The 10,196-nt window shown below is 35.2% G+C and overlaps 2 protein-coding genes across 5 annotated transcripts in view; both read left to right on the top strand.

The window, feature by feature from the left end:
* Nucleotides 1-286: 286 nt before the first annotated feature.
* On the top strand, nt 287-3,202 carry LOC107097956 (intestine-specific homeobox-like). Of its 2 annotated transcripts, none has more exons than XM_015395338.1 (5): nt 287-627; nt 723-776; nt 883-1,031; nt 2,704-2,811; nt 2,899-3,202. In XM_015395338.1, the coding sequence occupies exons 1-5, from the start codon at nt 390-392 to the stop codon at nt 3,061-3,063; spliced, it is 714 nt and encodes a 237-aa protein (XP_015250824.1). In that variant the 5' UTR covers nt 287-389; the 3' UTR covers nt 3,064-3,202. The 2 variants fall into 2 exon arrangements, with proteins under 2 accessions (XP_015250824.1, XP_015250823.1); XM_015395337.1 differs by having other exon boundaries at nt 877-1,031.
* Nucleotides 3,203-8,507: 5,305 nt separating this feature from the next.
* Nucleotides 8,508-10,196, top strand: part of LOC107097966 (protein bicaudal D homolog 1-like) — a 39,365-nt gene continuing 37,676 nt past the window's right edge. For 2 of the 3 annotated variants that reach the window (XM_015395359.1, XM_015395360.1), the window contains exon 1: nt 8,509-9,006. In XM_015395359.1, the coding sequence (XP_015250845.1) occupies nt 8,791-9,006 (216 nt within the window). In that variant the 5' untranslated portion in view covers nt 8,509-8,790. Of the gene's footprint in view, nt 9,007-10,196 lie in introns of all 3 variants that reach the window. The other variant, XM_015395358.1, reaches the window with a different exon arrangement.

The following is a 10,196-nucleotide window of genomic DNA, read 5'->3' as shown; positions in this document are numbered from 1 at the left end:
AATCAAGCTACTAAGATTATAGGTTGTCTGCAGTTTATTATGCAATGTTGGAAGTTATCATTCCTCTTGATCAAACTGAGAAAGGTCAAATCTATAAGTGTTCTGTAAAACACTGAGAGTTTCCACTAATTGGATGAATGCATTGTAGGATAATTATTGATGTTTTCCTGGAAATATTCTGGTCTCCTCTGATGCTCCACCTACATGATGAACATGTGATGCAGGTCAAACATAGACTGCCTGTGGAGGAAGGAAACCACATTGTCATTTTCTGACTGAGGGAACACTGCAGAATTTGTTTACCCTGAGGGATCCTTATGCAGGACAACGACTGACAGAGGAGATCTTTTGAATCTTAAATATCTTCAGCTTTTATCCAAAAGGGACTTATGATGACGAGTATGCTGATGATGGGAGACAAACTTTTGGATATGTGGACAGGAGAAAACAGAGAAAAACAGATCAATGCGGAGGAAGAAAGAGAAGCACAACAAAACAAAAACATTTCCCACTCTATTGAAGAAATCCTAAGAAGACCAACACATATCAGAAAAGTTGAAAGAGTTCATCGAAACTGGTCTGTAATTAAAGAAAACACTCAGGTACACAACCAGAACTCTAACACAGGTAATATTTCAAATCTACTATTAACAGTATGGTTTATAATGTAACCTTAAAAGAAAGATTTCCCGTTGAAGCTTAGATGTTGGATCTGTTGATAGATTTTCAACAAAAAATATGTGAAGAGTCTCCAAAGGCTGCCAAAGAAAGTAAAGGTAAGTATAATATTTGCAAAATTAGTGGATTACATTCCTATAAATAGGACGTTTATTTACTCTAAATGCTTAAAACAAGGAATAATAAAGAATTGTTCAGTTACAGGTCAGAAGAGGAAAAGGCAAACCAGGGTGACTTTCACACCATTCCAGGTGCAGGAGCTGGAGACAGTTTTCCAGCAGACTCACTATCCAGACGTCAACACTAGAGATGAGTTAGCCTCGCGCCTTCAGCTCACTGAGGGACGAATACAGGTACACCTGTTTACTTATAATCAGAAAATATTCATCTTCAGTACATGAGAATATGTGTTTCCATGAGCCCCATTTGTGAGATTAAAAGTACCTTTGAAAATAAGAAAAGGTGAGCAGATTTAATTTTTTTTTAAAACACACATTTTGTATTGAAATGGCTTCTTCTATTGGTCTTGTGTAATATTCTAATCTTTCTTACGATCATGTTTTCATCAGATATGCATAAGTAACAGAAATGAAGGCTTAAGCGTCAGCTTGTGATCTATATCAGAATCTGCAACCTTTAAAATGCAAAGAGCCTTTTGACCTCCTTAAATTTATCAGGTTGCTGCAAACCCGTTTTAAAGCGTTTTCAACTAATAACTCAGAATGTATGAACATTACACTGGTAAAATGTTTACTAATGTAGACATCTTTGACATCGTTGGAAAACTTAGATTCTCCACAATTCAACCAAGTTCATTTTATGGACACAGCGAGCACCAGGCTACAATTAACACAGCTATAGCAGCATCTCAAATTGTAAACATGGCCACAAAAAGCAAGCATGTCTTTATTACTGCTGTTCAAAAAACACCTATTATTTTCAAGAATTAAAAAAACAACAATGTTTGAACTGATGCAGTTTGGGCTGTGTTTTACTCACCCTATTTACATTTATATATTCAGAAACTAAGATGTTAGCTTTGAAATAATGTATCACACATGTAATTTGGGTTTATAGTCCTAAGTTTTTTGCTTTTCAATTTGGGTTTGCAAAATAGGCGAGAATTTCCCAAAATGAGATGGATGGTAAAAGTCCAGCGAAAAAAAGTCATTTAGATTTAAATGCAACATGACCTTTTAATAAAAGAAAACTTATATTTGTACAATATCTGACACAGGTAATATGTTCATATTGTAGACAATTTAATTTGTATTTTTAAGTTTTGAAATACCAGGAAAAAAAAGAAGAAGCGTGGATTTTCTTAAATAGAATATTATTCAAGGTCAATTATGTTTAAAATATATAATTTCCAAGCTAAATATAAGAAAAAATAGATTTAAAAAAAAAGTCTGGTTCTTTTAACGCAATTCACTTTAAATATTTAAGTAAATGCAAGCATTTAAGACTGGTATTTCAAAATTCAAATTTATTGAGCCATTGTGGAGGCTCCATAGAGCCATATGTTGCTGTGGAGCCACATGTTGCAGACCCCTGATCTATATACTGTGCTTTACCTTAATAAACAGAGGTGATCTCTTATAATCTCCTAAAAAGAAAAAAAAAAAAGCTTTTTCAATAAAACGATTAATGGCTCTGCATATTCATAGACATAAAAATATTCTAAAACTTTATCTTTGATATTATTTCCGTATACAAATATAATGAGAAAAAAGTAAAACTTTTTTGTTCTGGAGTAAGAATTGATGATTTTTAAAGTTATCCACAATTGAATATCTTATGGCATGAATGCAATAGGATGTCTGTTTAAATGCACTGTTGTTTTTTTTATCTGGGACTTTTTCTGACTTTGGCAGTAAACGGCTAATTGACCTTGACAGGGTAATCCAGCACATCTCTTAAACTGCTCTCCATTTAGTGCCTCTAAAACAACACCTTTGTTTCATTGCTATGCAGCTGTCACATTCTACTAAAATGTATTTTCTTATCTGTGCTGTTGTGCTTCAGATTTGGTTTCAGAACCGCAGGGCTAAGTGGAGAAAGGCTGAAACCATGAAGGAAATAGAAGTGATGACCAGCCAACATTTAACCAGTCATCCCTTACTTTATTATGAGGTACTATGACAAATAATAAAATATGGTTTTCAGTGTAAAACAACAGGAAAATTATAGATTTTTTTTCCCCTCTTTGTCTCTTCCAAGAAAGCGCCTCTAGAATCAATGTTCTGGCTGTCTCGTTGGACACCTGACCCGGTGCAGTCGAGGCTGTACTTCAGATCCACCCCGACGCAGGCAGCTTTGACCAGCACACACTCCTACCCACACATTCAGCGAAATCTCTGCTATGACATAATAATTGCCCCCTAAATGTCTTAAAATGTAAAAATATTTTTATATATATTTTTGTAAGAAAAAACTTTATGCATTATTGTACCATAGTCAACAGAATGTCCCTTTAATTGTAAAAAAATGTGTTACATTCTATGCTGTACGTGCAAAGTGAGATAAGACTGCAGGTATGTAACTAACTAAATGAGCTTTTCATTTACCAATAAACTGAACTTCTAAAAGGAGTTCTGCTTCTTTCTTTTGAAACATAACACCCCAAATCTTCCCCCATGTATAGTTTTTGTTCAGCTTAAGCTTTATAAACTATACTCTAACATGTCTCTTATGTTATTTTAGAGGACGACGCTGAGCTTTTTTTCATGACGCCAAACTTCCTTGTAAAAGATAAGATAGGACCATGTCATGAGAAGTTCATCTGTTTGACTCTCTGACAACCTCTCCTTATCTTAATTTGGACTTGCAAGATGAGGTTGCTTGCAGGTCAGCTCAATGATTTGGAGAGCTTGTCAAATCAGTCCAAAGGCGAAAATATCACCTAATGCAATATCTTTATAACTGTGTGCTTACTTCAGATTACAAAAACACACAAAAAACAACTTTAGAGCATGTCAATGTTGGAAAAAAGTTGTTTCTTTAAAGCAAGAGAAACAAATGTAAAATCATTTTATAACAGTGATCTGACCTAATCATACCTCTATATTAAAGTCAGTTATGCATAAATTATTGCAAGTTCTGAGAAACATTGCAAATCACCACCTTGATGATCAAATCAGCAACTGTTTTAACAGAACCAGGGCTGATTATAGGTTTATGAGAAAGGCTAAACTTTTCACCCCGCCATATCTTTTGTTTACAGCCCGTATGAGTAATTTATTGCCGACTGCAAAGCCAGAGTTAAAGACGACGAAAATAGTTGGCATGTAGCAACAGATAACCTTGACCACTGTTTTACAGCAATTTATCACATTGTGGGTAGTATAATTAATTAGAGATAACTGTTAATAGCCAGGGACCAAATTAGATCATGGTTAAGGCAGCATACTAAAATAGGTAGCTGTTAAAAGTAATTCCACCCTTTTCAGCGGAAATCTTTTTACCCATTTTATCTGTGCCCCTCATTTATCAGATATACTTTGACACCAGAGCAAAAAGCCCAGAATATAACTGACCTTGTTTTCCTGTGGACCAAATATCCTACAAACACCCCCTAACATGGATGACTAATGCTAAGTAAAGTAGACTAAACCATGTAATAAATTACCTAATACATAAAACAGTTTTGTGACAAGTTGGCAGCCTTTGCTGGGTAGATCAGTAGACTGCTAGAGATAATATGGGAGATACAACAACCTTTGTGGCTGAAGGGAGGAGCATGGGGGTTGGGGTATTAATATTATATGCTCTGAAATAAAAAACAAAAACAAAAAGTAATTAATGAGATAAAAAAAAATACATAACAAGCACAAAGCAATTTTACGGGATAAAAATAATGATTTTGGATCCCTCTCACAATGGCTGCATTAAAATACAAAAGACTGCAGTTAAACAGAGAACAGCCAGGCATAAACAACAATAGAAAAAGAGTAAACCAGACCAAAAATAAAACAGAATTTGTCATTATGTTGTTTTAGAACAGTAAGCAAACACTTCAAAAACATGAGAGAAAAAAAAACAAAGAGGAAGCAGTTTTCAAAGGATTAGTTAATTTATTAGGGGGAAAATGTCTATCTATCTATTTATCTATCTATCTATCTATCTATCTATCTATTTATCTATCTATCTATCTATCTATCTATCTATCTATCTATCTATCTATCTATCTATCTATCTATCTATCTATCTATCTATCTATCTATCTATCTATNATTGGTTATCCAGGAGATTAGTATAAAGATAAATACAAAGTATTAAATAAACAATTTATTAAAGTCAGTTATCAGAACTCAGAGGATAAAACATGTGAAGACAAATCTGAGTTCATGTTTTTTTTTTTTTTTTCCAGATGGATTTGGCTTTTTTGTCACAGTTGGTGAAATTATCGGTCAGTTCATCTGTAGAAATCTGAATATGAAGATGTATTCAAATTTTCAGCTCTCTACTGGTGTCCTGCTTCTAAATAAACAATAGCAGTGGAAAATAGAGATCCTGGAGACACCAGACGTTACATCTAAGGCTGACAGATAATCTGAGGTCTCCTAAATAGGTTGTGGTCAGGAGATGTCACAGCTTTTGAAAAGACTGCTAAAATAAAGAGGTGCCCTGCATAGTAAGATCACTGCCATGGACGTTTAAATGCTGAATTTGGATCAAAAGATAATAAGAAAAATATTGGTAGCTGCTATTATTTTTGCAAAACTATATTTATTAAGAATGAAAAATAAAAATAGAGACAAATGATTCTGAACATTTTGAGCATAAAGAATAACGCTGATGAGCATTGGGGCATCTATTACAATCTAACATAGGATTTTAGCCAAAAGCTTAGTTGAAGAGACCAGCTGTTTTTAAGAAAGAAAACACGTTCAACATTAATGTTACATGAGATCTTATCTGAAGGTTATTAGGTTGGGCCAGTGGAGGTAATATGGATGAGGCTGTGACACTGGTCCATTTCAGTCTTTGTTCTCAGTACTTCTGATGTAGGTCTGTTCCTCTCTTCTGCCTGCCCTCTCTCATTAGCACTGATTACATCTGACAAAAGGAAACATCAAAGTGTCCGATGTGAGTGGCTATTTTCAGAAACAGACCCATACTGGCTGTCTCTAATATAGAAGGGACTTGTCCCACATCTTGAGACGGAGTAGTTATTATTTTGGTTTTACCTTTGAATATAACAAAAGAGCAAAAAAACAGCAAGGCATCTATCTATCTATTTATCTATCTATCTATCTATCTATCTATCTATCTATCTATCTATCTATCTATCTATCTATCTATCTATCAGTCTATCTGTCTATCTGTCTGTCTGTCTGTTAATTTCTTTGTATTATTGCACATTAGTGGGCATTGCAAATCACCATAGGTTATACTTGTTTCATTAAAGGTAATAATAACACATTAGAAGGTCTAAAATACATATAAATATGGGGCTAAAAAGCACTGGCGTAACTTTCTGAAGGACTGGGGTGGACACGTTCCCACCAACTTTGGCATGGAGGGGACAGTCCCCACCAATGCTTTCTGCTTTTTCCCCCCTTTTCACTCATTTCCTTTAGCCAACAGTTAAGGGGAGAGACACAGCAACATTTATGCAGCATTTATGTTTCAGTAAAAGTTAGGAGAGGGGTTGGTTAAAAAAAAAAAAATAGAGATCATGCTACCGAGAAATCTGTTTGTTACACATATGGAGCTTTTTCAGCTAAAAATGGCAAGAGAGTGTACCTTTATATAATTTAAAAGGCTTCGCGGAGGACCATTACTCAGAGTTATTAAAATTATCACATATCAGTTGTTTTCTTATTTAACAGAGAATCAGACTGCAGAACTTCTAGATATCTTGAAAATGTGTTTCTCTGGCATCATTATATTGGTAGACAGGTTCATAAATCTGTTTTTAAGCAGAGAAGAGACACAATGAGGGAGAGCTTCAGATTTAAATGTGAATCAGATTTACTGGGATATGCAACATGCAATAAAATATGTCCCCAGGTTTACAAGAAAAAAATATGCAATGCTATAATAAAACTCAACATATCTTTTTGTCTTTTGTAGTTCAACAAGACTCAGAAATAGCTATTCCAGCCAACCCAGAGACAGCCAGACACACAGGACACAGACTTAAAATTAAAATATAAGAAACCTACTAGAATTAAAGCAAAAATAATAAAAATCAGTGCATAAATGACTTTTGAAATATACGGTTCAATACATAGAGTTTAGCTATCGACGACATATGGCACAAATCTCTAAATTTGATTTTGCTGCTTGTGAAGGAGGATAATCACTGATGCAGCTGAAAGGGAAGCCATGCATGGATGGATGGATGAATTGACGTTGTGTTCATACTAGGGATTCCTGATATATTGATGTTGCCATCGGTATCCACTGAAAAAATTTATGCAACAACTTCTGGCATTTACTTAATCATATTTAGTTACTTTAACACAATTGTTTAATGTTAGGAAGGAAGGACAATTTTGTTAAAGAAACTAAATATGATTAAGTAAATGCCAAAAGTGGTTGCAATAATTTTTTCAGTGTTATTCATGATTTTTTATATATTAATGTTTTGAGCCCTTTATAAATGATGCACTAAAGGCAGGCATCTGTCTAGAACTATAAATATCAGTGTACTGTGGTATTATTGTGTTCTCAACAATAGGAAAGCATTCAATAAATATATGTTTGAGCTAATTTTGGGAAAATATAAACCCTATTGAAAGTGTTCGGGTTGAGTAGCTGTAGGTCCACTAGCCACCACCCTTAGAGCGTCCCCAACAACTTTTATAGCATAGTGATACCCTTATGGCAAACCATTTTAACATAAATTTGGTTGTAATGCCTTTACATTCAAGATATCTCAAATTGTTTTATGACTAGACGTTTTAGCGATTTAAGATATCTCTAATTATATTTTCCCTAGTCAAAATACCTATTCGAGATATCTCTAAATACATTCTGACTATTTGAAATTATGTCAGATTTACCATTAACGTGTATGGAGGAGTCAATTTAAGATATCTAGAATGAATTACTGACTAGTAATAAAGTAATTTCAAGATATCTCGAGTTTAGTTTAGACTATTCATAATTCTAATTAAAGATATCTTAAATGGCACGATAATTCATGATATCTTAAATGTATTTTAGGATGGGAGAAATGCAGTTTTGACTAGTGAAAACTAAATTATAAATATCTTAAACTTGAATTATTCAGCTTTTCCATTAAAGATATCTTAAATTGACATTCTGACTAGTCAAAATATGTAATGATCTTTTTAATGGGCTTCCAGGAGGATCATTCATTAAAAAAATCCTTACTGTCAGTTTAATCCACAGGAGGAAAAGTTAAATCAGCTCCATTTACTGTTATTTTCAGCGCCCCTACATATGAATTACTGATATGTGACACTTTAAATGAATAATCCGCTGTCGTAATTTGAGATATCGCGAAAGGAATTTTCACTAGTCAAAATGTCATTTAAGATATCTTGAATTAATATACTACCTAATCAAAATGTAAATACAGATATCTTAAATTACCATTCTGAATAGTTAAAATGTGTTTTTTTCTAGTCAAAATGTATTTTAAGATATCTGGAATGTAATTATGGATGGTCAGACGAAACCGAATTTATGTTAAATTGTCTTGCCATACTCCCTTGCTTTAAAGAACAGTTGAAGATGTTTGAATAGAGAATTGTGGGCTATCAAAACCTGCTACACCTCAAAGTTACCAACAGGTGGCGCCCTTCAACCCATGAATAAGCAGAAATGATGCCATCCTTTCAGCTGAGTGTCATCAACACTGACCTTGTTTTGATTTGGTGATTTTATTGTTTTTATTCCTCGTTATTTTATTGCATATAGAAATTAATGGAAATATACGAGCCATGTTATGACTTTCCTTCTGGGATATTTTCTCCCCGCTGCTTCCTCTCAGGAGAGAGGAGAGGATAGGAGGGGCAGACACTCAGCATCTTTCAGCCTCCGCCCGCCTCTCTGCCTCTGCCTCCACCCGACACGACGGCGCAATACACCTACAGGGGTGGGGGGGCACACAGACACACTGCGGAAAGAGGGGCGATGGCCGCCGGTGGAGGATGCGGGGAATCGGTGGATCAGTACCGGGCGGAGGTGGAGAGGCTCACCCAGGAGCTGGCCGAGGCCAACCGGGAGAAGATCCGGGCTGCGGAGTGCGGGCTGGCCGTCCTGGAGGAGAACCAGGCGCTGAAGCTTAAATATGCAGAGCTGGAAACCGATCAAGACATTCTCAGGAGGGAGCTGGAGCAGTTACAGGAGGTAAGAGTTTGAGCGCAGTGCGCACAGCTGTGCGTAAACTTGTGAGCCTGTCAGAACAAGCGCTAATCATCTGGGAGGGTCCTCCTCCAGCAAAACAACAATCATTAATCTGATCTCATGTATGAGTAAAAAACTGAAAATCCTTCTAACTGAATATTAATATAGGCTCAATATAGGAAGCTGTTGATACTGTTTAAATAGGACTGAAGCCTGTAGGCCCATTCCAAACTCTGGAACTATGCGCCTCAATAAATAATATATGTCTATATAAAAAAAGAGAAGGAGAGAGAGAAGACTGTATATAAAGGTAAGCATTGATATAAAGACATCATAGATGTTTGCTCTCAAACAACATTATTCTTTATTGGGTTTCAATGAAATCTTTGCATAGATGCCTAAACAACAGAACATGCTGTTGACATGAAAGACCCTAACTGTCATCCTGTTTCCAAGACTGGACCAATAACCCATGTTATGTATAGAAAGACTCTCAATATGGAATGCAGGGTTTCTGTTTATTCATACATGAATATAGGATGCAGGTGACAGGATGTTGTTGATGGCATGACTTTGTAGCTGAAGGTTGTGGAGAGCAAACAAGGCAAGATGAGGAGAAGGGGAAGCTTTTTGCCAGGGGTGGAGCTAGATGGGGGGCCAGGGGGGGCCATGGACACCCTTAGCCAATCATCAGCCACCCCTACCATTTTTCCCTCTAATACAGACTGTGGCAGTAGTAATACTCTGAAGGGGAATGTTCAAACTTATTGAACATAAAAAATTTGCACATATTAACAACTACTTCAGAACAGAAACACTGCGGTTAATTATGCACATCAATATACAAACATTAAAGATGATAGATACAGAATTCGTGCTCTTTTCAGAACTACTGTAAATTTTGAATCATTTGGGGTAAAGATTAAATTATATGCCTCTGCAAGTCATCTAGAATTCTTAAGTGAAATCATAGAAAAATAACTACTTTAATAATAAGATACAAATTCATTAAATGTGGATATTAGTAGGTAATGAAAATTGAAATACAGTATGTTCGCCCCAGAACTCAAACCTGAAAGAATTTTGTCCACCTTTTATTTACACAGCATAGATGTTTAAATATATGCATCTATTTGTTAGCAAAGGTTTCAGGAAAGTATAGTTTGTCTTTATTTAGAAAATATTGATGTTGT

Source organism: Cyprinodon variegatus, unplaced genomic scaffold (genome assembly GCF_000732505.1).
Source record: "Cyprinodon variegatus isolate N-32 unplaced genomic scaffold, C_variegatus-1.0 Scaffold737, whole genome shotgun sequence".
Classification (NCBI taxonomy): Eukaryota; Metazoa; Chordata; class Actinopteri; order Cyprinodontiformes; family Cyprinodontidae; genus Cyprinodon; species Cyprinodon variegatus.
This window is presented reverse-complemented; position numbering and strand designations above follow the sequence as displayed.

What these genes read in the sequence shown, in the direction of transcription:
- LOC107097956 (XM_015395337.1), top strand. Translation starts at nt 390, where the DNA reads ATGATGACGAGTATGCTGATGATGGGAGACAAACTTTTGGATATGTGG. An exon ending in CAACCAGAACTCTAACACAG is followed by an intron (nt 628 to 722) that starts GTAATATTTCAA and finishes ATCTGTTGATAG; the next exon opens with ATTTTCAACAAAAAATATGT. An exon ending in ATCCCTTACTTTATTATGAG is followed by an intron (nt 2,812 to 2,898) that starts GTACTATGACAA and finishes GTCTCTTCCAAG; the next exon opens with AAAGCGCCTCTAGAATCAAT.